General features: G+C 40.3%; 2 protein-coding genes across 2 annotated transcripts; one reads left to right on the top strand and one right to left on the bottom strand.

Annotated features, from left to right (window-relative positions):
* The first annotated feature begins 303 nt into the window (after window positions 1-303).
* On the top strand, window positions 304-25569 carry UFSP2 (UFM1 specific peptidase 2). Its single transcript, XM_075196889.1, has 12 exons — window positions 304-445; window positions 2361-2439; window positions 3403-3586; window positions 3675-3735; window positions 4592-4749; window positions 6336-6528; window positions 11601-11747; window positions 14896-15060; window positions 18733-18857; window positions 20645-20721; window positions 22971-23095; window positions 24949-25569. Exons 1-12 carry the CDS (start codon window positions 443-445, stop codon window positions 25033-25035), a joined length of 1404 nt encoding a protein of 467 aa, XP_075052990.1. The 5' UTR covers window positions 304-442; the 3' UTR covers window positions 25036-25569.
* ANKRD37 (ankyrin repeat domain 37) lies at window positions 25497-27433 on the bottom strand. Its single transcript, XM_075196913.1, has 5 exons — window positions 27203-27433; window positions 26928-27080; window positions 26713-26804; window positions 26376-26590; window positions 25497-25687 (listed from the first exon to the last, which is right to left on the bottom strand). The coding sequence occupies exons 1-5, from the start codon at window positions 27215-27217 to the stop codon at window positions 25677-25679; spliced, it is 486 nt and encodes a 161-aa protein (XP_075053014.1). The 5' UTR covers window positions 27218-27433; the 3' UTR covers window positions 25497-25676.
* Window positions 27434-27599: the final 166 nt, after the last annotated feature.

Consider the following 27599-nt stretch of genomic DNA (forward strand, 5'->3'; position numbering starts at 1 on the left):
TGCAATACAGTACATAATACCTTTCATTTACTTCAAGTTATCTAAATATAAAGTAGACAGAAGGTGGTTTGCTACTACCGGCACGATGGTATGGGATTAAACGATAAAAAGGCACAGAAACCCCCTGTCATTCCCCCCGCTGTCACACTTGGTATAGTCCTAATGTCTCATTGGTTCGGCATGCGAGCGGTGGATGTTGGAACTTGTAGTTTCACACGGTGACGCTGACTCTTGAAGCATGCGCAGTAAAAGGTGACGTGTTGTCACGTGTTGGTGTTTTACTGTATTATAGGTGGGCTAAGAAAGTAGGAGCCAATAAAACAACTTGAAGTCATCGCTGGTCCTGGGCATGCGTAGTGTGGCATGTAATGGGATGGCAGTGGTGTAAGGACTATTGGTCCCTATAGAAGCGGAACAGCTGCTGGTCACCATACCAGCAGCCATGGTGAGTTGGGCTTATCTCCTGTATAATAAACTACCATGCGCATACTGCACTGTGAGAAAGGTCATCGATATATAACTTGTGTCTTAAGCATATGAATGACATGGTCATTTACATAATTAGGATATTAAAAAATATATAACTGCGGCACCTTGTCTGATGTAATAACAGGCACATGCAATACTTAATAACAATAGTTACTACCTATACTATACCATGTGGGTTAAGTAAACATTGCCTTTGGTCATCAGCTGTTATTCTATTGGAGTTTAGTTGGGGCTGGGGGGCAGGGCCGGATTAAGAAACTGTAGGCCCCTGGGCTACGGGTACTGTGAGGCCCCCATCCGATATTATCGGTCCCCCTCTTGTTAAAGACGCTTCTTTGACAGCTCCGCAACTGCTGTACAGTATCGCCAAAATGGAGCTGCTCATGCTCTCTCTTTTTTTGGGGGGGGGGGTCGGAAATCCCCCCCCTTAAAAATCCTGTATTTGTCCCTGGATAATGACATGTCTTCTCCCCTGTATCAACTGCATGCTCCGGTCCATCTCTTTGCCCCCACGTTGAGATATAGAAAAACAGCACTTATCCACCGGTTCTCTTCTCTTTGCTGCAGCAAGCTCATGGTGCGCAGTGCGCTGCTTAGTGAGGAGGTCTCGTGAGACTATGACATAGAGATGTCATAGTCTCAAGAGACCTCCTCTGTAAACAGCGCACTGTTCCCGCACTGGCAGGGGAGAGCAGGGCAGCTAACAGAATTATATTTGCTGTTAACTGCCTAACGGGAATGGCCACATACAGTGACAGTCGGGGCCAGGGGCAGAAAAGCCGACATTATGGAAAAAATTAATTATAGGCTACATAAAAATCTTTCTTAGGGCTCCCCCAGCTGCCCAAGGCCCCTGGGCTGTAGCCCAGAAAGCCCATTGAGTAAATCCGGCTCTGGCAGGGGGGCATCTGACTCCTGTGCCGGTCCCATAATGGGCTACCTTGAGTTTGGTCACTGGGCCACCTGAATTTTTTTCCATTAAAATAGGCTGTTGAGTCAAGTTTTGCCCCCTGGGCTGAAATTTGCCAGCCCTCCCCTGGTCATGGGTAACAGTAGCGCCATGCTAGGGTGCATACCTTTGGGCCGAACGTCAAATTTGGATATAAACCAATGCCCAGGTAGCTGTTTTGTGCCTATATTCAGTCTATGGTCAGAGCAGGATGTCTGGACCCCCTCAAAGGACATGCTAAGTCATTGAAACCCTCTATGTTGGCTGCTTTCTAAGGGTGATGTCACAGGGCAGTGTTTGTAAACCCTGTATCTCTCCTGTGATTTGTTCTGCAAAAGTCTAATTCATCAAATGTATGGAATGGTGCTGCACTGCTGTGACTACTGTGTGAAAATACAAACCAAGGTGCAGAAGAACAGTTTAACCACTAAAAATGTGAAGCACAATAACAAATTTTTAATGATTGGGGGTATGCCCCCAGCACAAAATCTTTCACTCTGTTTATGTTTTAATGTTGTAGCCACAGCTGTTTTCTGTTGTTCCTCCTCTACATCGATCTCAATGGTTTTTCACTGTTCATGGTGCTGCAAACATTAACAAAGTGGATTTATTTGAATTTGTATTTATTTGGCTAGGTGGTCTATAGTAACCTCCTGTTTTTTCACAGTAAAAATAAGAGAATAGGTAAGACTATGGGGTATACATTGTCACTAATTTAGTGCAGTGGCAACTGTATGTACACTTTTGTACATAGTTTGCATACATAAAGTAATATAAAAAGGTATAGATGAATTTATGTTCTAAAATAAATATGTATTTCCTGATTTTATGAGCATACTATTTCATTTAAACACAATTAGGTATTGTTGCACTATTGATCTATTCCAATAATAAGAGAAGGATTTTCTTTCCAACTCTCTAGGTTGTTTCAGAAGCTTCAGAAATCATTTTTAGAACAAGAGGTGGACTGGCTCTGTCCTTTTCTTTGCCAACAGCTGATGGTATGTTTAGCAGTTTGCGCAGTTGAAAACTGTTTATGAAATACAATTGATCTTCTATACATCTTATACAGCTTGACTCTCAAGTGTTCTACAGAAGTATTCACAGGGTGAAGGAGCTGATTGAGAAAGCATTAATTTTTATCATTCTGCTTGGTCATGTTTTGTTTATATGTACAGGTACAACTTTCACTAGCCAGGCAGTAAAATCATACTTTAAAATAGTAAACCCAAGAAAAAAACAATGTATGCTTTTTAATATAAATTTCTGTTGCAGTTTATAAGAAGGTAGATAATTACCATTTTCCTTGGTTTGTGTCATGTGACTTCCATGGCAACCACATTGACAGGCACATAATGTAGTGAGCAGAGAGGCTTTGAAACGCCCATCTGAATTCTGTCTGTACTGTAATATCCTCCTCCCCCCCCCCCCCCCTCTGCCTTCACATGACATGCTGAGAGTCTGTGTGTGTGTCTGTGTGTGACTGTCGGTCATACTTCTCCGCTCTCCAGAGAGTATTTGTAAAGGAGATCATCAATTGTTGGAGGACAGCGAAGAGAAAAAGCCTATCAGATGCATGCTTAAAAGTTCCTTAGCTATAAAGGATAAACTTAAAACCATCCATTTGTGTTTGCTGATTTACTGTCTGGTGGAACGCTCTATGTGCTTATTGTGGAAATCATAAGACATTATGAAAACGTATATTAGCTTTGATTAATTAATTTGTGATCCTTCATGAATATAAAACAAGTGTTAACCATCTTAAGTAGTAGATTAGAAACCGAAACGTACACGAATATTAAATTAATGTATCATCATCATCATCATCTGTATGTGATGGTTTCACTGTCTGACTGAAAAGAAAAACAGTATAAACATTTCAGCTGTGAATTGACCATCAAGTTCTGAAACACTAAACCTATTGGATCCACATTGCTTTTATTTTATTGTTGTTTTTTATGTAGAAACCTCCTCCAAAAAGGCATTGGTGAAAGCACTAAGTGATCTCGGTGCAAAGCTTCTGTCTGAAGCCCTGGTGTTCAGCGTCGGCCACAATTCACTGTACATATGGCCCAACACCGGACTCAGCTCGTCACCCACTGACCTGACGGATGACTCCCCTTGCAAGGATGTCTTAAACTTTGTGCAGTGAGGAAACAAATGGCAAATTTCTTTATTAATCAAATGTATCTTGTTAAAATGTAGAATGTAAATGTGATTTTCATTTGCTTTTCAGAGCTGATGATGACAATACGACACGCAAAAACACTAAAAAGAAGGAGAAAAAGCTGCAAGTGGTAGGTGCCTTAATAGGAAGAATCTTTTGTCTACCTGATGTCATGCACTCAAATAGAATAGAATTTTACTATAACATCATCAAGAACTTGTATAAACCAGCTCTTTTCTGGTTTACCGTGATACAAGCATAGTCAGTATAGCTGATTTTGCCCCCTCTCTGATTCAGCTGACCCATTAGATTGTGTTGCAGATATAGGATAATACCAGTCAGTTTTTTAATTTGTTGTTTTAAACAGCAGATAGCATCCTGGAATTGTTTCAAAAATGAAATCTCAGACTTATTGTGTCTCTGTCCTAATAATTTTGAATTGTGGAGGGTGCAGACCCCCCCCCCCCCTCCCCCTCCCCCTCCCACCCCATTCCTCTTTAAAGAGCCTTGATCTGGCCACACATTGAACAAACCTATTTTTTATTTATTGAATTGTTCACAGCTGTGTTTTTATAGATCAGATTGGATTTAAAAAAAGTAGCGTTCTATTATGTGTGCCTCAGCATTTCTGTACAATAACATCAACATATAGCTATCATTCATTTGGAAACTAAAGTAATTGATGAGTGTTTGGCTAGCTTACACTGCTGTTAGGAGAGAAATCTTACCAGGGCTGGACAAAATCAGGTAACCAATGTGCCGAAAAACATTACTGCTGACACCTACGTCTTGGGAATAATTTGCGCTAAGGTTAATCTTGCCTAGGTCCTTACAAGATCCTGAATTCCACATTATTGTGTCCAACCCCAGCTCCATTCATTCAGCTTGTCTCCCATTATCTTCACTCTAGATCTGCTAATTATATTAGTCGAACAGTTCCAATAGGTTTTTTTTTTTTTATACTTTTTTTCTTTATACCATTACAGCAGCCAGTCGTAAACCTCACGATCATGTCTGAGATGTCCACCTCTTCTAAAGCAGTATCCCCAACAATGACATTCACCACACAGAGCCATCATCGTGTCAGCTTGACACTGCCCATTGATACTGCTGTGACTGTTTCTGCAGAAGAGAAATGGGGAAGGTCTGTATCCAGGACAGAGAGTTTCTGTGCTTTTTGTTTTCTATATTAAGCAGATATTATCACTTTCAACATTCAATACGTGGTTTAACGATGTATTAATGGAGACATCACCCAGTAACTTTTATATGTGAAATCTACTGCTACTTTATTACTACCTGAACTGGATTTGTCCATTCTCTTGAATACTTTGTCAGATTTTGCTCAGCAGAGCGGGTGCCTGCAGCAGATGGGCCGGCATCCCCAGGCCGCCCCATTGCCACTCACCCTCTGCAACCCAGTGTATTTCCACCACTCTGTATGACTGTGTATAGTTCAAAGAAGCAATAAACACTAAGTAAATATCTTTGTTTTCCTTACCCCCTCTATCATATCCCCCTTCTTTCCCTGTTGTGTAGAACCTTAGTAATTAACAAGGGGACCGATCTTCACCAGATTGCTGACTAGGTCAGAATGTCTGACTCTCTTACAGGTGGAGGTAGGGAGCAAGACCACAATGCTTCAGGACCTTTCCGATTATGTCCTTGGAGGGGATGCAGTCGGAATGTCGACGATGAATATGTCGACAGTTAAAAGGTTGACATATGTAATGTTGACATGTTCATTATGTCAGCAAGGTTAAAATGTCAACATGAAGCACTAGATTTAAACCAGCAATACCGCCAGCCATACAGTTTAAAAAAATAAAAAACTGCAACACTAGTGCTGCAAGCCTAGGCTTATGCTAGCAAAATCAGGGGGGCAAAAAGCGTGGGGTACCCCAATTTTACTATTGGTTGCCGGGATGGTGACACTATAGCAGGGAGACCCACAGCATAAGGTCCCCCTGTTATAATGCCACACCAGCCCCAGGTTGGTCATCATGGGGCTGGATTCCCTAGGAAGATTGGGTTCTCAAAAACATAAAATGCGGACCCATTCCCTAGGTGTACCCAGCCCCGTGCTGAAAGTACTAGGGCTCTTCCCACACTCCTCGGTGGTGGGTGTGGGGGGTAATAAGAGAGATTTTAGAGTTAAAAAAAACATTTTTATCACTGGTGCACTACAGGTTTCAGTATGGCCAGGCTGCCATTAAGTGTATGGGCATGTTGGCATTTGTAGTACTGCAAGCGTCGGCATACTAATGACTGCCAGGGTATGCTGGAACTTGGGCAACCACAAGTGCCACTGGGAACTATAGTGCACCAAAGAAAAATGTAAATAAAACACACCATTGTAAACATTACTTTAATTAAAATAAAAGGCTCCCAACACATCCCTCATTCACCCTATTTATTGCTCGGTAAAACACCCTGCTATATGCCGCAAAGTGAGCTCTTAGCGGACTGGTCCTATTTTTAATATGGGGATTTCCCACGGCTGGAACTTGGCGCTTGTCTTAAAGTTGTTTTCTCTAATCAGACACACTCCTTGTATGTGGAACACAAACTGTGCTGTGTAACTTTCCTAGTTATCATTATACAACAGTCTGGTGTCAATATAGCTGTTCATGCAGGTGAAAGAGCCATACTCATGTGTTTGTGTAAATGAGAAGTCTGTTTCTGCTCACTATACAATATATGAACTGTTGTCTTTTACATTCTGAGCAGAGTGTGTGATACACTTGTGAGTGGGCTAACACGCCAGGTGGCTGACATGGAGAACTGCATGATGAAATATATAAAGGGAACCTCAATTTGTGTGGCAGAACCGTTCCACTTCATGTTACCAGATAACGGAGGCCTCATCACTGTGGTTTATCCAGCAGGAGTTGCAGAAACTCAACTGGAAGACAACAGAAAGGTAAGTCATGCACTGTAGTACTAAAAAGTGAAAAATGTCATAGTTTATTTCTTGTGCATCAAAAATCTATAAAAATCTGTAATTTTTAGTAGTGGATTAAGCAGGTCTTACTATGAATGTACTACTGTCTGCATCAGTACTGTCACATTAAAATAATTGTTTAAATTTCCTTCTTAATTTTGTAATTTCCAAAAAAATGACAGAATGGCTTTTTTAATAACATACGTGAATTTCTATTTCCACTACACCTCCATGACAGCACGACTGAGCGCTAGGCTCTCCACTTATAAAGGGCAGGCAATAGGAAGTACCCTTTTGTATTCATTGGCATTCAAGTCGACAGGGATGGAAAGATTCCCTTAAAACATATTTTGGTGAGTCCCAGGTGGGATCACAGATTGTGTACCAGTGTTTATCTCCCTTGCTGCCTAACTTGCTGTGTGCCAGTTGTTGAAAAGTGGGTCATGGCAGAAGGGTCCTGTTGGGAATCCAGAACATGAGCGACAGATGGTACGCCTTCTGGTTACATGAGCGACAGACGGTACGCCTTCTGGTTACATGAGCGACAGACGGTACGCCTTCTGGTTACATGAGCGACGGACGGTACGCCTTCTGGTTACATGAGCGACGGACGGTACGCCTTCTGGTTACATGAGCGACAGACGGTGCGCCTTCTGGTTACATGAGCGACAGACGGTGCGCCTTCTGGTTACATGAGCGACAGACGGTGCGCCTTCTGGTTACATGAGCGACAGACGGTACGCCTTCTGGTTACATGAGCGACGGAGGGTACGCCTTCTGGTTACATGAGCGACAGACGGTGCGCCTTCTGGTTACATGAGCGACAGACGGTGCGCCTTCTGGTTACATGAGCGACAGACGGTACGCCTTCTGGTTACATGAGCGACAGACGGTACGCCTTCTGGTTACATGAGCGACAGACGGTACGCCTTCTGGTTACATGAGCGACAGACGGTACGCCTTCTGGTTACATGAGCCACAGACGGTACGCCTTCTGGTTACATGAGCCACAGACGGTACGCCTTCTGGTTACATGAGCCACAGACGGTACGCCTTCTGGTTACATGAGCGACAGACGGTACGCCTTCTGGTTCTGGCATAATTCTCCACATGTCTGAGTGACTGTTTGATCTCTCTCCTGCTTTGTCATCAGATTGTGAGCACTAGTGGTTACAACACGTCCACTCACACCAGGGGTCTGGGTACCTTGTGAAATTATTGGTTCCTATACATTGAGGATTCTTACATCATGTAATTTAAATTGGGTAGGATCATTGCGCCTGTTAACTTTTTTACGTTTCTTCAAAACAGGTTGCAGGTATGCAAGTATGACTGCCAGGCGAGTAGAGGGAATTCTGATGCTTTTAATTAGACAGCCATATTTCACTGTCTGTGAGTTATTTTGTAATTAGGTCATTGTTTCACCTAAAACTTGAACATTCCCAGATCCCAATAATGGGTGTTTTAGCTTCTTTTTCAATTTGAAGGAAAAAGCAAGGTATATTAAGCAACCAAGACTACTGTTGCCAGATGCATCAAACAGGTCATATGCTTTGGCTACAAAGCAGTGGATTAATCAGCTCATAGGGATTCGGGGCTCTATCAGTGCTGATCAACTTCCTGCTCTATTAGAACAACTAGAAAGAGAAAAGAGGTTTAGAGTATGATGCACTAATCACTCCATATTCGCATTAATTATCCAGTAGTATGTCTAATTATTAAAACTTAACCTGCTCTGATAGTTTCTACCTCCATGAAACCCCTGAGTTGCTCCTTGGTCCAGTTTCCTTGTGTCCTGCAGCCATTACAAGCTTAATGTCCTTTCTAAACAAAACTTGGAATTTGGACGTCATCAGGCTCTTGTCCCTTCCTCTATAATCACTTCTGTGATGTCTCTCGTTAGTACTGTCATGGACATGTAGTGGAGAAAATTGGGATTACTCTTACTGGTAGTTATGTTCTTACAATTTCTCTGAGGCAACAGCATTTACACCCCTCATAACATCATTTTGGAATAGCAGATGTATAAATAGTTTGCAGTCATCCACTGTTCCTGGATGGTCATTCCTCAGTGCATTGGGATGGGGCAGGGAAGTATTATTAAACCTATTTAGTTCCATGGCCACAATAAGTGACCAGATTTAGCTTTCAGTAGTGCCGTCATAGTGGACTTGTAGAAGTATAATTACTGGTAAGAGTAACTGTTCTGTTTGGAAATTTTACAAATAGATTTTCCCCAAAGTGCGCATAACATCATTTCAGTTCATCTTACCTAGCTATGATCATAGTGAGCGATCACAGGAGATTACATTGGCAATTCCATGTACGGAAATGTTTTCTACACTTAAAAAGAATTTTGGTATGCCAAAATTTTTGCTAATCGGTTGAATGTCCTTCTTCCTTCCCTGATCCATCCGGATCAGGTTGGGTTTATACCAGGCCGCCAAGCTATAGACAACACTAGACGCGCTATTGACCTCGTACACTCTATTAATACCACTAATTGTCCATCTCTGATTATGGCGCTAGATGCTGAAAAAGCATTTGACCGAATTTCTTGGCCTTTTATGTCTAGGGTCTTGAGGTCAATGGGCTTCTCTGGTAAATTTTTAGATGGGCTACTAGCTTTATACCAATCACCCAGGGCAACGGTGGTGGCCAATGGGGTCTCATCCTCCCCCTTTTCAATCTCCAACGGAACAAGGCAAGGTTGCCCCCTCTCACCTTTAATTTTTGCCCTTCTAATTGAACCCTTAGCTGCAAAGATACGATCTAATAAGGCTATTCAAGGAATTAAAACAGGGAAATCTGAACACAAAATATCATTGTATGCAGACGATGTTCTCCTGACTCTCTCGGACCCTGCAGTCTCTCTACCCCCCCTCCGTGCAGATATCAACATGTACAGCATCATTTCAGGATACAAAATAAATCCTCAAAAAACAGAAAATCTTGATTTTTTTTCTAACAGGCAAAACTAGATCTTCCCTCTCTCTTCAATTCCCCTTCAAATGGCATAAAAAAAAGATTAAATATTTAGGCATTCACGTCACTAAGCAATATAATCAACTTTTTCAAGCCAATTACCCAAAATTACTCTCCCAGATTAAATCTGATCTTGAAGCTTGGAACCAGCATTTTATTTCATGGATAGGACGTATCAATTCAGTTAAAATGAACATCTTGCCTAGATTACTATATCTTTATCAAGCCTTGCCAATACGCATTCCCCCATACATTTTCAAATTTTTACAGCACTACACACCGCAATTTATATGGGGCAAAAAACGCCCAAGAGTCCGCCTTCTCGTCCTGCAGAGGTCGGCACGGGGTGGTGGCTTAGGGGTACCCAATTTTAGGCAGTATTATTTAGCAGCGCAACTTGCCCAATGTGTGTTATGGAATTCTCCTAGTTCCTCCAGGGTCTGGGTCTCGATCGAAGCAGAAAGCTTGGGTATCTCTTCCGCATCCTCTCTCCTGTGGCTTCCATTGCACCAGTCGTCCACAATCCGTTTCTCATCACCTGATTGTAGCCCACTCGTTATCCATCTGGGAATCGAGCAAATGTGAAATTTAACCTTGCTCCTACTCCCAGCCCGGTCATCCCACTTTTTGATAACCCCAAATTTCCACCAGGGTGTATAACTTCATCCTTTGAACACTGGAAACGAAAAGACATACGCTATCTCAACGATATCACCAAAGACACTTTGTTCCCTTCATTTGATGATTTAAAAACAAAACTTAATACTCCAAACACATATTTCTTCCAATACCTACAAGTAAGAAATTTTCATTCTACCAACAAATTAACTCTAGGTCGTAGACCGTTGACCTTTTTCGAAGCGCTTTCGCTCTGGCGATCTTCTACCAAAGGTCTCATTTCCTTACTATACTGGGAACTTAAAGTCCCTGATTCGAACAACCGAGATTCTCATGAGAGGGGTTGGGAGAGAGACTTGGGGGAAACGCTAGACAATGAAGACTGGGAGGAAATTAGAACTAACACAGCCTCCAGTTCAATTTGTGTTAAATTAAAAGAAAATGCTTATAAACTTCTTTATCGCTGGTATTTGGTTCCAACCAAACTACAAAAAATCTTCCCAGATTTATCTAGCACATGTTGGAGAGGTTGTGGCGCAGAGGGGTCCTTCCTCCATATCTGGTGGCAGTGTCCCAGACTTGCCCCATTTTGGACGGAACTTCGGGACTTCGCCTCACAGCTACTGCAGATTGACATCCCGTTTTCTCCCAGGTTTTTCCTTCTCCCTCTCGGGATTCCATCGGCCACTAAACATCAAATGAAAATGTTTCGCCACATAATCTCTGCTGCCCTATGCCAGATTGCTACGGACTGGAAGCAGCCCAATGCTCCAACCCTACAGACGATTATCAGTAGGATTTGGTACGTTTATCAGATGGAATACATGACATGCATAATCCGTAATACCTCTAATTCATTCACTAAGGTTTGGGCGCTGTGGACCTCATACTTCCAAATCCAAACCCCTTTTGTCATGTGATTCTACAGCATCACTCCATCTGGATCCTTTCTTCCCTTCCCTGTTCCATCTCTCCCATCTCTTCTCTTTCTTTTTCCTCTACCATACTCCACCACACTCTTTCCTCCATCTTACTCTTAGGCGGCCCGCCACTCCCCCCCACCCCTTTACTCTTCTCAGTCTTATTTCTCTTTCTAAAATAGTTGCTTTCTTGGAAAAATTGGGTCAACATCCTTATTAATACTCTTTTCTAACAAGACGCTGTATGTTTTAATGCATATGTATTTTTCAGATGTTTTTTTTTTTTTAACACAGTGCTGTATAGAATGTTACTTTTGGTTGACCCTTGCAAAAATAAAATCTTTAACAAAAAAAAAAAAAAGAATTTTGGGTATTTGAAATTGAATGTATATCATAAGAGAGACAATTTTCCAAGTATATCTGTAGCTAGAAGATATTTATACATTTGTTTTAATACTTTACTCTGTAGCAGTAAGTTAACCTTGGTGGTCACACGCATGTAAACTCTTGTTTATGTCTATTATCTAGATCTTACATGAACAATTTAACCTGCCCCTCGACAGGCCATATTTCAGAAGAGCCAATGCCCATCATTTCCCAGATGAGCCTTACAAGGATGGATATCTTCGTAACCCACATGTACATCTAAACCATCCTCCTCTAGAAGGAGGCACAGTGAGTACTGGATTTACTGTATAATGCAAACATCTCTGTGCAGTTACTCTCAAATAAATAACACCTACCAAAAACAGAGCTGCTTTTTTTTAGCCACGATTATTCGTTTTCTGTAAGTACTGTAGACTGTAGTTCTCCATGATTTGGTAGGTCTTAAATTTATTCCCTTAACTATATTCATTTTTATTCTAGCAATACAGTTTAGATATATATTGATAAATGCATATTGTAAAATAACTTCCTTATAGCACTTGTGGGGCAAAATATGCTAATGACCATTTAACAACTAATTTCGATAATTCACACGTGCAACAGTAGCTTCCACTTTAATGCACCTTACTCATGTATGTATGTATGTATGTATGTGTTCCAGATTCATTACAATTCTCTTCATTACTAACTACAGCTCACAGCATAAACCGTTTGCTCTCACATGTATCTCTGCAAGTTCAAGCGCAGCAGTATTCCTAGAATACTCCAAATATACATCACAACCTATATATGCTCATATGTGTATCCGCCCAGTTTACGCACAAGTGCTAATTACAAATCCTATAATCGCACACGGCACTAACCTCACTGACTCTCTGTATAATAACAGCGGTGCTAGTTGGTACTAAGCAACAGAGGACAGCATGTACATGTACTAACTAAATATCTTATTACACACAAAATGCAGGGACCTTATTATGCTTTATCAAAAGTCCTTATGTTATCTAATATGCATCTTGCATGTATCACACCTCATGATATCCTACTGATATGAATCTCGCATATATCACAAACTATTAAACTCTAAGTACAATGTATCCATTACAAACTCCTATATAGCATTCATATATAATGCACACTTCACATATCCCATCAGTATAACAATCTTACACATGTATCCATATCTATCATACACTCAGAATCTACATACCGTATATACTCTAGTATAAGCCGACTTTTTCAGCACATTTTTTTTATGCTGAAAAAGCCCCCCCTCGGCTTATACTCGAGTAAGTCCCGTTCTCTCAGCTCTTAACTTCCGCAGTGAAACGCATTGGCGTTCCAAATGCCGAACTTCCTGTTAGTGGAACGCACGTGCGTTCCACTGCGGAAGTTATGGGCTGAAGAAAATCCCTCCCTACCAGGCACAGAGGAGAGTAAACACAGGGGGACACATCCAGAGCTCCTCATCAATGAGACAGAGATGCAAGATGTGTGTACTGTCCTAAAGACAGCCTAGTAGGAGACGGGCGCAGTACCTGGGGTGAGCAGTTTATCTAGTAATTATTAATGACAAACATATCCTCTCCAATATTTTCCAAATTGTGGCATCTGTTATCCCATGGGAACACTATATACACTATATACACACGCTATATACACACGCTATATACACCTTACTAATATGGTTGCTGATTTTTTGGTACATTTGGAGACATTTTGGGAGCCTGAGCTTATTAAAAGAAGCAAGTCATTTCCCACCCTAGGCTTATACTCGAGTCAAGATTTCATTGTATGTTTCTGGACTAGCCTGGACTTTTTCAGCCACATGGGAGAATGTGGGGGAGAGCATCTGAGAGCGGAGAGAGATTAGATGACATTTTCTTCATGTGTAAAAAAAAAAAAAAGACCACGTGTTTATACACACTTGCAGGAAAAAGGTCTAAAGTGCCACTTGTGTAGCCAGTTACATTGTTTACATTGTCCATTGTTATGATGGCCCAATCTACTGTATATTGTCTACACCTTATAGTTTTAAGTAGCTGTCTATGTTTTCTATTGGCACACTATATATCATCATCATCACCATTTATTTATATAGCGCCACTGATTCCGCAGCGCTGTACAGAGAACTCATTCACATCAGTCCCTGCCTCATTGGAGCTTACAGTCTAAATTCCCTAATATACATACACACGCAGACAGAGAGAGAGACTAAGGTCAATTTTGATAGCAGCCAGTTAACCTACCAGTATGTTTTTGGAGTGTGGGAGGAAACCGGAGCACCCGGAGGAAACCCACGCAAACACGGGGAGAACATACAAACTCCACACAGATAAGGCCATGGTTGGGAATTGAACTCATGAGCTCAGTGCTGTGAGGCAGCAGTCCTAACCACTGAGCCACCGTGCTGCCCAATAAAGAGTAAGGGCCTGCGTCATTGAGGAGAGCAAGGCAAAAAAAAGGAGCAAGTTTTCTCCTGGACAAACTACGTTACAAAGCAAGGGTTGCAGATTAGTTTATTATTCTGCATGTAAGGAAAATACTGGCTGCTTTTTCATGTAGCACACAAATACTCGATAGCTTTATTTTTACGCTGAAAATTAACGTTAATCTAGGACATGCCCTTCCCCAGCTATAAATCTGTCCCCACATTTTAAATTTCTCTCCCCGTCCAATGCAACATGGTTTTGCTGAGGTGCAAAGTTACACCTTTTTTTTTTTTTTTTATTGCTTTGCTCTCCTTAATGTATTTCTGTTGAACTGACATTGTTCTGAGTCCATAATGTCTATTGTAAAGTTTCCCTCTTAAATATTAGATACATCTCTATAGCATGTGATAAGAGGACCGCCATTGGAACATGTATTCGTTTTATCAATTTGTTAATTGGTTGCACTTGTCAAAAAGATAAAAGAACAGTAATAGAAACTTGAAATATTTCTACATAAAGGTGATATGCCCTCTACTGCACCTTTAACAATTGTCTGCAGAGGTTGTAATAAAGCTCAGCTAACAAAGCTTGCTAGTTGTCCTTGCTATGACATAACTTTGCCTAAGCATGTGAAGCCCACCAATTTGTACAGTTCATTTGTTAGCTAGGAGACCACAAGCGTATTCACTCACTTTTTCCCCCCTCTGCTGCCAAATGCGCCATGTTCTGTCGCAGAGGGAAGTACTGCCATCCTAAAGAGATATTATAAAGATGGGGGATAGTAGAGATTACTAGCTGGAAGGAGTTAAGCAAGAATGAACACATGAGCAAATTCAGGCATATTATTTTCTTTGGTAATACACAGTTTTTGATATAAGTGTCAGTCGGGGTTTGTTAGCTGTTTAATCTAAAGTTACACTATCATCTTAAATATTGTGCAATTGAATTGTCCTTTTAATCAACCCACACAATACCATGTAACTAATAATGTGTTTTCTGTGTAGGTGTCATTGGTGCAGGGAATATATAGTTACCATCACTACATGCAGGACCGCATGGATGACAATGGCTGGGGCTGTGCCTACCGTTCTCTGCAGACCATCTGTTCCTGGTTTAATTATCAGGGTTATACAGATAAACCTGTTCCAACACACAGAGAGATTCAGCAGGTATGCTTCATTATGGCTCAGCACACTGAATACTTACAGCTGGTAAAAAATAGGCCCGTGTAGAATAATCTCTATGGTTTGTTACATTGAAGAAACATTTCATTTCTTTTTGATTGTATAGCACCATCTAGTGCTTGTTTGGGGAAAGTACAAATAGTCACAAGCGCTTCTTAAGTGTGCTAGTAGTAGTGGCTGAATATCTGCTTCTTGCATGTGCATAGGAATATGTCATCTTGATAAATAGGGAACATTCATGTGTCTTTTTTTTTTTTTTTTTTTTGTATTTTAACTTTATTGTTAGCCACAGCTTTTTGCTGTTAAAGACTCACACAGCTTGGGCACAACGTGGCTTGTGTAAAGTTGGCTGCGAGTTTGTTGTGCCTTGTACGTATCTTCCCATAAGTGCAATTCAGAATAGAGATGTAAATGCGTCCGCATGAAGATGCGTCTAAAGCTGTAATTATATCTTCATGCGGAGGCAAACTGGAGATACCATTTATGGGGTTAATAATGAATAATGTTTGTGTTTACGAAAACAAACGTTGTGACCACCTTCCTCTTGCTATCATTCCACCTCTCCCCCAGACAGACGGCATGGTGTCTCCCGACAAAGTTGCTATCAGCGCTAGGCTATGACAGGTTGGGCTGGTGCCAATATATATAGGAAACCTGCTGCGTGGGGACCCCCTATCATAATGTCAACCAGCCTTAGCCTGTTCTGCACAGAGCTGCATTCTTTAGGGAAATTGGACCAACAAAAAAAAAAAAAAATGCGCCCTCGTCCCAGAAAAAAACAACTCTGTACTAAAGCTTTACCCAATACCTGTGGCCAATGGGTGTCGGGTGAATAAATGGTTCAAAGATGATCCGCAGCAGCCCTAAACTCAACCTTTATTGTACTTGGCCTACTTTTATCTGCCTCTTCCCTCCTTATGTCTGTAGAGATAGAACAAGGGAGGCGCAAGTCCTGCGTTTTCATGCTCACTTCAAAAAAGCATATTTTATGCTTAAAAATGTGCCTTGCACCCTACTCTAAATGTTAGATTAATAATATTAAAATTTAGTTCTTAACACCATAAGGGTAACTTATTAAATGGCAAAAATAGAAAACCACATAACTCTTTTGTGACGTCGTGTACCTACTTTTGCAAGGTTGCTCATGGATTTGCAGGCCAACATGGCAGTGTTTGCACCAGCCAATGAAGTTGTATGGCGTTGCTTGCTGACCAAGAACTAAGGGTCTGATGCATAGCTAAATGCAAAATAGGTGTAATTTTCCCCCAAAAAATGTGCCCTAAAAAATAAAACTTTGTAGTGAAACAGACAGGAGTTCACAATCTACTGACTTCCAGTGATTGATGACTGACTGCTCTAGTGATGTTGCTATACAGGTAGACTTACAATAACAATTGGTTATTGTTATCTCTAATGGTGGATGGGAGTTCTCTAGTGTTAGTCTGCATTACATGTCATGTTGCAGCATAGTGGCACAGTGGCTAGCATTGCTGCCTCAGTGTTGAGGTCATTAGTTCGATTTTGACCAGGGACCTATAGTTTGTATGCTCTCCCTGTGTTTGCATGGGTTTCCTCCGGGTGCTCTGGTTTCCTCCCACAATCCAAATACATACTGGTTAGTTACTTGGCTTCTGACAAATGGACCCTAGTCAGTATGTGTGGTAGGAAATTTTAGATTGTAAGCTCCAAAGGGCCAGGGACTGATGTCAATGACTTCATAACCTCTGTTCTGCGCTTGTTAATATGATTGGCGCTATATAAATAAAAAGATAATGCTGTTCAATATAAATGTGCTGATGTTGAGTCACAGTGACTTCGCTGAACAAGCGAGGAAGAGGAGTATAGGCATATGTTAGATACACCTTCAAGTAGAGTGTACTCAACCAGCAGTAATTTATAGTGGAAGGATTTTCAGTTTGTTTAACCCAGCTCACCCTAAACATAATGGTCATTCTTTATGGGTCTTAAACAGTAGAAGCCATTGTTTCATGTCTTGCAGTTATGAAAGGTAATAAGGTAGAAACGCTATATATGTATGTTGTATACATGGCTTTATATACGTGGTTGGATCTGTGCTATAAACCAGTTCTTCTGGATGCGTAGTTGACTTACAGGAACATTAGGAATGATTTGCATATATCTTCCTTAAGCATAAATCACCAATTTGTTGGTTTATGTTAAGCAATGTTGTTTTATAATGGAGATATTTAAATATGTTCTGTTTTTAAGAAGGTTATTACTATAGATGACTTACAGTGGGAGGCTTTTTAGTTCCTTTTAGCAGACCTCATCTTATCACTAATGGTTCTTCTAAATGTAGCAATTGTACATAGGTATGCAGGCGCAAAGATGCATCCCTGCAATACATTTCTATATATCTACCTGCCCCCTCCCAAACATCTTAGCCAACCCTAGTTCTGCCAGCCCAGGCTGGTACTAGGAGAATTGAGAGTGGGGAGGACAGAAAGCATGAGGTCCCCTCGATTTTACTGTTAAAAGCAATATCCCAGCTTGGGTTGATTGCACTATAGCAGGGAAACCCGCAGCTTGGGTTCCCCCTGATTTTTCTATTACCAGCAATAGGCTTTGCCAGCTTGGGTTGGTGGCACTATAGCAGGGAAACCCGCAACGTGGGGTCCTCCTGCAAGTAGAAATTGTTTGGTGTGGGGATGTTTATTCAGTCATGGAATAAAATAAATGTTCAGCTATTTGACTTTAGAATGAACTTTAGAAAGTGACATTATCCTGTGTTTGTACAAAGTCTGTTTCTTAGGAAAAAGTGTTATATGCAAAGTAAGAGAGAGAGAAAAAGAGACTACAGTATCAGGTAATATAGATAGCAGGATCTGACATCTTAATTATATGGATTCACTACACTCTCATTTGTTATATTGCTCAATTACTGGCACTTAAACCTGTGTTATTTTCTTTATATCTTCCACTGCATAAGTCAGGGAAAGCAGATGGCAGTCTCAGAAATCTGAGTGCACGTAAGGTGTACAATATCCTTTCTAGGATAACCTCCAGTCTGAAATCACTGCTAGTATCCTCTATTGTTATACATAGACAGGGATTCAGTACTCTTATTCAAGCTACTTATAAATCTAATCTCTCATCTATCTATTCCCTCACGGTTGCTATACCGCATTCTAAGGCTACTTTAACTATAGTAAGTTTCCATTATTATTACCTCCTTAATTACAATATAAAAAGGACTTAGACCCAGCGAGAAGGCCAATGCCCGTTTTGCTGGTGTTTGCTTTGTCAAGGCCCTATTTTGTTTTTATTATTATTAATTTAATTAAATATGTCACTGAAAAAACTCTCTGGCTGTCAGTGCACTACTTCAGATAAACTCTTTCTGTTCCTTTGAAAAGTGATATATTGCAGGATGTACACAATAGAGTTTATAAGAAATGGTGTGTCTCAATGTAATGGCAGTGATTATTCATCAGTAGCTTAAAATAGTGCGATCTGGATAAGTAATGTCACACTCCATAGAAAAAAAAAACGTTTGTAGTTGTACATACAGAGCTGAAAGAAAGACAGGAATAGAAGCAGACTGGAAACATGACGGGGGGGGGGGGGGGGGCTCACATTCATATCTGTTTTGCTGGTAAATATCTTTGTTCACCCCCCCCCTTCCCTCCCCTGCAGGCTCTGGTTGATGTGGGAGATAAACCTTCCCCCTTCATTGGATCTAGGCAGTGGATTGGCTCCATAGAGGTGCAGCTTGTACTGAACCAGCTTCTCGCTATTACATCAAAAATCTTGTTTGTCAGGTAAGTGTAAATGACTCCTTCGCTAGATCAGGCTCACACATAGACTACAAGGGACCAGCTCTTTTTCTAGAGAAGTATGAGCATTGAATGTTCCTTTTGCAGAATAGTCTGGGACTGGTAACTATAAATCAGTAACATCTATCAAATTACTTTGTTTTAAATGCTCAGTATTTCCCATTAACTCCCACTATATTAGACCCCACCAGTCCCCAAGATGACAAGGACATTAAATATCCCGCACCAGTGCTAACATTGCCTAATAATGCTGGAAATATGTCTGTAGGCTGGAAGCTATACATAGAGCTGTTATGTGTTAATCATTTGTGTAACACCCCCCCCCCCCTCCCTGTCTTTCACTATACATAAGTACTATAGATTTGGGCAGACATGATTTCCTAAATCGTTTTATGAAAAATAACTCCAGTAAAGAAAAGCCAACATGAAACACTTAAAGAATAAAATGCAACCGCTTTAAAACTGTAGTTCGGTAATGTGTAGGTAGCTTTAATTTTCTATGGAGTCATAATAATATGTTAAGCCAGCTGGGAGTTTATTTTTTTCAATACAAGAAGATTCAATATAAACTTTTGCTATAGTAATAATTCTATAGTATCCCCTATAACAACAGTTGTTTTTACTTTAGCTAATCTGCAATGTTACAGATATGAAACTAGCTCAGTTGTGGATATTTGCTAATTAAGGGCCAGATTCATGAAGGAACGTAATCTGAACGCAAATTGCGTGTTTAAAAACAAATGCCCTCCATTTGAACGCATGCACGCCACGTATTCAACTGCAAGCAAAGCTGAAGAGACGTCTCCTGTTGAATACTGGTGTAAATACACTCTGCTGTATGCCGACTGACACAACACACTGTAGGATACACACAATGTGCGATATCAAGTCCCAGCAGAACACACAAGAAAAAAAATATTAAATTGTCACCTGTATATTATATTATAATCATTAATAAAAATGCATTGAGAATGTGGGTTTTTGTTTTTTTCTTTGTGTCATTTTATTAATTACACAAAGTACATTTATTGGGATGTTTTTAATGTGTACTGTACATAAACATGTTTTACAGTTTGTCTTACGTGCAAACACATGTTGTGGTATACGTACACATCTGTCATCACTATCAGTCGGCACTGACATCGGCCCTGTAGCTGGTGAAAGTGATGCTGCTAAAAACACGTACCTTAGAGATGCCCAGAGCTTGAAATGGCTGCATGTTCCTGCGCTCTGCCTCGGCACGCCCTTACTGTACATTGTCTGTTAGTCCTCGTTCCACCCTTCAAAACGTAGGCAGCCGGAAGCGTAATTTATTAGTTGCATGTAGTTGAATTTTTCTTAAGCGCAAGTCTCGTATTCATGCTTATGCAGAGTGAAAGTATGCAGAATGCACCACGCAATTGGCCTTACTTTCCTTTATGAATCTGGCACAAAATATCTTTATTGCAGTTATAAACAAGGATGGAAAAAACTACACTTCTAACGGTATTTACACCTTATGGCTATAATTGCTTGTACAGAAAGGAATTGCTGTACTAGCAATTATATATATATATATATATATATATATATATATATATATATATATATATATATATATATATATATATATATATATATATATATATATATATATATATATAGATAGATATATCTCTACATTTTTTTTTTATTTTTTTTATATATATTATTGGAGAGCTGTGTGGAAGATTATAAGAACCCTAAGGATTTGCTGTCTGTATGCTGCCAATAACCATGTTTATCCTCTACAGCCAGGGCACAGAGCTGGCATCCAGAGGGAGAGAACTTGTTAATCACTTCCAGTCAGAAGGAACACCAGTTATGATTGGTAAGAGTGACTAGTGACACGTTGCTGTGGTTCACATGATGTTTGATAATCATGAAGTTTGTCACTAGTGTGTACATGGTAAACAACATTGTTGTGTAAATCTAGTGGGAAATGGGTGATGGGTGCCTGAAACAAAGCAGCATTTATAGAATGTATCAGTGCCTATGTGACTGGAACGCAGCCCCTGAAGCACTGCTTGCTGTGCGATAGCCCTGGGCACCTGATGCTTCATTTGCTAACACCAAGAACCCATGTATCACTATACTTGAAACTGCATCTTTAATGTAATTTTTATGGTGAGTTTAACTAGGATCTGAGCACCTTATTAAGTATAATATTGTCTGCCTCCTGCTCATCCTGGATGCCCTCCTTTGTGACGTGAGCATGGATAGAACAACCTGTAGCCAATTAGATCATCCAAATGTTCACAGCAGCAGGATATGTACTGATCACGTGGGAGGCAGTGACCCGTCCGTTCATGTGATTGTGATAGGGGCTGCGTCATGCTATGAGGAGGGAAATGGAGGCAAGCAAGAAACAGAGGATTACATAGAGTAAGGAGCAGGGTTGCCCAGCAGAAGAATATTGATCAACCCCACTATTAAACTAGTTGAGGAAATTTGGTGTCTTTTATATGAAAGGGAGTAGGTCCAACTTCTCCTCATCAGCATTCATTTTGATGTTTGTAATTGTAGTCTGCTAATACTTATTAGCAAAACCACTAATGAGAAACAGACACCCACTTGATAAAGAGCGGTAGCCTATTTATTGTATGTTATATTATAATGAAAGTATGTTAGTGCATGAATTAGGATGTTTTCTGATTTGTTTTTAATCAAAGCTTTATTTATATAACAATTATATTTTCTCCTGAAAACAGCTAAGACTTATTTTTAAAACGGTCAATTATTTAGCTTGCTGATATTCAGCTACTTAATAATGCAGGTGTAGCTAGCATATAGCACAACTGTGCTTCATAAAAATTGTCATTAGTGGCCCACTACTGTCACAGGAAACGCTGAGCACTCATGTAGCTGAATGTCACCACAACTTCCTCCTGGTGCCACCATGTCACTTGTCTGCTGACTGAAGGTTACGCTTCATTCTTTCTGCTCTTAGCCCTCAATAACCAACACCTGGTGGTAGGATGTTGGCCAAGGGCAGTAGCTGGGGAAGGGAGGGTAGGAAGTAGCTGACAGGAGGTTGGATCATAATGCATTATACTAACAATGTATAAGGTATGTCTGACAATGGGGCATATCACTGCAATGTGTGGCAGCATATGGGGTAACTCTGTGCAATGTACAGCTGCCAATGAGGGTTTATCTGTGCAATATAGAACAGTTGTCCAGTACATGTAAGCTTACTATAAAAAGATGAATAAAAAAACACACACAACCCAATTAACCAGACTCACTATTTTTAGTGTAAACATGCCTATATTTAATGTGTTAAGACCAGCTCTGTACACCGCTGTTACATTTACTGCCAATGACTAGGCCCTCACATAAATGATATGCACTGCAAAAATGTTCCGCTCACCAATGGAAACATTGGTTCCAGCCATGTGAGTATTGTATTGTCCAAGTACTAAAGGGTGGGGGCTAGATTTACTAAGCTGCGGGTTTGAAAAAGTGCCTATAGCAACCAATCGAATTCTAGCTTTCATTTATTTAGTACATTCTACAAAATGACAGCTAGACTCTGATTGGTTGCTATAGGCAACATCCCCACTTTTTCAAACCCGCAGCTTAGTAAATCTAGCCCTGGGACAGTTTTGTTGGAACTTGAGCACCTCATTGGACTGTTCAACCATCTAATAAGGTGCTGCAGTCGCAGGGTCTGCTCAGTATCTTTGACAATTCTCCATCCCATACACTGGATATAGGGATTACCAAGGTTCCATTTAATGTTTATTACTACATGCATTTTCTATTAGGGGCTTTTGTGAGATGCAGGGAATGTTCTGGTCATGTGCTAGGATAAATACCATAAGAAAGTCCTATGTGTTTAAAAATCTAAAATTCCTATGGGATGAAGAAATTAAATGGGTACTTGCAGCTCAGGGAAATGCCACAAAACATTTCAGTTTCAACAGTGCAGTGTGACACTACATGACAAGTCCACCCAATTGTGTGGTACTTAATGATATACTGTTTGTGATGGGGCAGAATATAGGATTTAATCTGATGCAGATATTGCTTCACTTTATGGAAATCCTCATAACAAACTTTTCTTACTTTGTTTAGGGGGAGGTGTTCTAGCACATACAATCCTGGGTGTGAATTGGAGTGAGTCTACAGGAGATATTAAATTTTTGATTCTAGATCCACATTACAAAGGCGCTGAAGATCTCCAAACCATTCTAGAAAAGGTAAGTTCCTAGACATTTATTCTTTTTTGGGGGGGCGGTAGATAGGATATTGGGACCATGTTCTCCCTATCGTCACACCTCCACCTCTTAAGTTTTCAGCTTCCTTCTTTGGGGTCTCCTAACATTTTTGTGATTTTTTTTTTTATTGTACCCATAAATAATGTATTGATGCGTTCTTCTGGCAAAAAAATTGTCAACAGCAGAGAACTAAAGAAAAAAAGCATTAAAATTAGCTCATTATTTGTCTTAAAAAGACAAAAAAAGAAGATGCACATTTGTATTGACAAATGGTGAGGTGTAAGTCCAGGCCCCTACCACATGCTAAAACAGTGTTGGCTAATCTGTGACACTCCAGGTGTTGTGAAACTACAAGTCCCAGCATGCTTTGAAAGGGAATGCTGGGACTTGTAGTTTCACAACACCTGGAGTGTCACAGGTTAGCCAACATTGTGCTAAAAGGTAATAAAGCAATCGCTGTTATCAGAGTCTTTGCCGAGACTAATATTTATGGGACATGATTTTTAGGTATGTTTAAGGCAGACGCACTTTAAAATATTTGATGGTTTTTATATTCTAGTTACCAGTTCATTATTTTGAGTATTTGTAAGACATGGAAATATACCGATTTGTACCATCACATTCTGATTCAATTAAATATTTTACTCCAAAGAGTTTTTGGGAGTATGAGCTTCACACTGCTGCTGGTAAACACCCATACATACATTCTTCATCAACATTTATTTATATAGCGCCAGCAACTTCCGTAGCGCTTTACAATTGGGAACAAACATTAATAAGACAATACTGGGTAATACATACAGACAGAGAGGTAAACAAGAGCCACAATAGAGAATGAATGCAACTTGCAGAAAGCGGCAACACTGTTATGTTGTGTGGCCTAAACTCTTATTCCTCTCTGTGAACATGCCAGACCAATTAGGAAATGCTAATTTGGGTGGTATTGCTACAGATTATCCTTTGGTAGCCTATAGTGCTGAGTGTAGAAGAATATCAAACCAAAATAAGGTATACAGTGACAATATAGGATAAAATAGATATGTATCCGATGCCATGAAACTTAATTTGTCATTTCTTTTGCACCATTGGTATTTATTAGCAGAATTAAATTGATTTTCTGAATGTGTACTTTTTTTTTTTTCTGAGTAAAGTATTGTGACAATACATTATATTGAACCCTTGATGTAATCACTGTGAGGAAAGCCCCAAGTTTTAGTTTAGATATCTAGCAGTACAATTCATAGCAAAGAATCTACAAGGTGAGGAGCTTGTATTTTATTCAGTCATCCAATCTGCACAAGCTCATACTCTAGCATGTGCACTGCCACCAGGCTGTAGGAGAGCAGTCATACAACAGACGATAAGTAACTATCCAAGAATGACAGCATAGTATGGAGTGCATCTAAGGGCTTGTATATGATAGGTAGGAAAAAGAAAGCAATTTACCTGCAGTTCAGTTAGCTGGGTTCCAGTTTCTTATTTTGCTGGGTAAACCTGTCCTGGAACGCAGCAGACTTAGGTGTGTAGCACTTTAATGAATATGGAGGATGCTTTTATCATAGAGATCAGTGCTCACTGATTACGCTAGAAAACATAATGTGCCTAGTGTGTATGCTAGCAACTAATGGGCGAGTGATCATACGTAGTGTATTCAGTACTGTGCAACATGACAAACCCCTGAGAATGAGGAACAAATGTTACAAAAACTAAAAAGAGTCAGTTTAACCTTTTTCTTACTGTGTTTTAAACATAAATGGCACACAATTGTGATGTGTCCTGGCTAAATTAAGCTTTTATGCACATTAACGAATCTGAACATGTGTTTGTTTCCTCAGGGCTGGTGTGGATGGAAGGGGGCGGATTTCTGGACTGCAGATGCATACTACAACCTGTGTTTACCTCAACGACCTACAGTCATCTAATGAGACAATATAATATCTGTTGTGTCTGATCTGCATGATCATCTCATTAATGGATTCTGCTATCTGATTCAAACAGGGCCGTAACTAGGGCGGTGCGACAGGGGCGATCGCCCAGGGCGCAATTTAGGAATATTTTAGGTTCATTTGGTTAAAAATGAGTGCTATGGGGGCGGCGTTTGTCATTCTCGCCCCAGGCGCTAGAATTCTAAGTTACGGCTCTGGATTCAAACAATGCATATTATAGGCATACATTGTATTATTTAAATGGGATAGAAATCGTGTCATTATGTACATATTATTTACAGTTTACCAGATAATATAACAATAAGGTCTTCTGTTTTATACACTGGATTTCTATACGACTCCAACATCTAGCTTTATAAAACTAATCTTCAGCTGAACATAACACTTTGTGCATCTGCAAGGAATACAATCATGTATAAAATGTACACCACTATGCATTAAAAACATGAAACAAATTTATTGTACAAAAAAAATGTAAACATTCCAAATAAATAAAACTTTTGGATGAAATCCTCTTCTTTCCAGCAGAGAGGTTATATTAGATGTAGCTTAATATAAGCCAGTAGGTCAATGCTCCAAGTAGAAGCATATTACAGGCAAGTAATGATCGTCTCCAGCTAAATGAAACCTGTAAAGAGAATAAACATCTGTTATAGCTCATGTACCTCTGCATTACCCAGAGCACTGGCTTATGTTATGTTTGTTCAACAACACATTTTATGTTGCTACAGAGGAAATCTCCAGGTTTTCTATTTATTCACCAATCCTAAAAGGATTAGTACAGCTAAATGTTTGCTTTATTTTATTCAAAGTACAACAACCCCTCTTCATCCATAATGTTGGCCTGTATAATAATTATTTATATAGCACCTTTCTCCCACCAGGACACAAAGCATTTTACATGGTTTCAGAGGGTGGGGCAACCATTCAGGGAACACTCGGCTGCTATTCTATGGAATCATTCACAGCCTCATTACACCATTGGAGCTTACAGTCTAGTCTAAATAGACACGCATGCCAATTTTTGACAAAAGCCAATTAATTTACCAGCATGTATTTAGAGTGCTAGAGGAAAACCACAGAGACACAGGAAGAACATACAAACTCCAGACACAGGGCCAGAAAGGGAATCAAACTCATGATAGCCAGCTCTGTGAGTTAGTAACACTAAACACTGTGCTGCCCCAATGGTCAGACTCAAACCAAAATATTCATCTCCCTTCAAATTTAGTTCTTTCTATGTACTTTCGTAAAACATAAGCATGATAAAGCACTGTCTTTTCAATAGATGGTATTAAATAGTATGTAATACTCACCATCAGACCTTCTTCTCTTCCCATAAGCAATAGATAAGTTGTTGCATTGTCCTCTCTTGATACTGGCCGTTTTCTCTTTCAAATCATGCATCGAAGACTGTGCTCTGGAAAACGTATCTTGTGTGCGTTTTACAATAGCGAGATACTTTGCGCATTCTGGAAATCCACCAGACAAAGCAAGATCTTCAGCTGTGTATCCTTCTTTATTACACACACTGCAGAGGAGGAGGAGGAAGAAGAAGAAAAAAAAAAATCAGTAATATTATGGAAACCATATTCTATAACACAGTCTAAAGCTCTGGCATAAATAGAACACAGCCTGCACATAAATACTTACTCTAATCTGGCATCATGAGCAACAAGCACACTGAGACACTGTAAACTACCAGAACGGGCTGCTTTATGGATCAGAGCTTCCCCAAAAAGATCCTGAGGTAAAGAAGACTACAGTTAGCTCATAAATGCAACTACATATTGACAGAGGGCATCAAAACACAACACATTTTAATAATAATAAATGTTGCTACAGATGAACTAATAGTGGAGATATACCTGCTGGTTGATGTCAACTCCCGTTTGCAGCTGCCAAAGCAGGAAAAATGCTTGTCCCCCACATGCTGCCAGGTGTGCGGGGGTCTGTCCTAGTGCATCACCAGGAGAATTTACTGCACAGCCGTACTCCATCAGTTGGCTCAGGCTGCTAAACTGAATAAAAAAAGATTACAGATAAAATGTATGAAACAAAATTAAGTTAAGTTTCCTTATACGTTACAAAGCCACACACCAATACTAAGCAGCAGTACTTGGTTGTATAATGCGGATCTCACCTCTCCGTTCTCCATCCTTAGTGTAGTTCTACACACACATAAGATTAACAGTCCGCTCCGTTCCGGGAATGTGAAGGTTCTAAGCGCAGAATCCTCAGCTCTTCAGTGTTCTAACTCAGGGAGCACAGGCCCCGCCCCTAGGCACGTACTCAAACAAGGAGCACATGGATCAGCAAGAGCTGTAAACCTCTACCAGTCGCAAAGTGATTGGCTAGGACTGACAGAGTCCCTCCTTGTATGGGATCTGATTGGTTGATAGGTATATAAGGGCGGTTTCCGCTGATAGTAATTATGTTGTGGTCACGTAGACACCGGCTGTGGATGCTTGGCTGACATGCGGGCTGTAGCGAGCAGGCACGTAGGCTATGTGCTCCTGTCAGTAGGATGCACATAAAGG

Source organism: Mixophyes fleayi, chromosome 1, assembly GCF_038048845.1.
Source record: "Mixophyes fleayi isolate aMixFle1 chromosome 1, aMixFle1.hap1, whole genome shotgun sequence".
Taxonomy (NCBI): Eukaryota; Metazoa; Chordata; class Amphibia; order Anura; family Limnodynastidae; genus Mixophyes; species Mixophyes fleayi.

Bases quoted from the DNA above. Each gene is read 5' to 3' on its own strand.
- UFSP2 (XM_075196889.1), top strand. The intron at 11,748-14,895 runs GTGAGTACTGGA...TTTTCTGTGTAG, and splicing joins CTCCTCTAGAAGGAGGCACA to GTGTCATTGGTGCAGGGAAT. The intron at 23,096-24,948 runs GTAAGTTCCTAG...TTGTTTCCTCAG, and splicing joins TCCAAACCATTCTAGAAAAG to GGCTGGTGTGGATGGAAGGG.
- ANKRD37 (XM_075196913.1), bottom strand. The intron at 26,805-26,927 runs GTATATCTCCAC...TCTTTACCTCAG, and splicing joins GAGTTGACATCAACCAGCAG to GATCTTTTTGGGGAAGCTCT. The intron at 26,591-26,712 runs GTAAGTATTTAT...CCTCCTCTGCAG, and splicing joins GCTCATGATGCCAGATTAGA to TGTGTGTAATAAAGAAGGAT.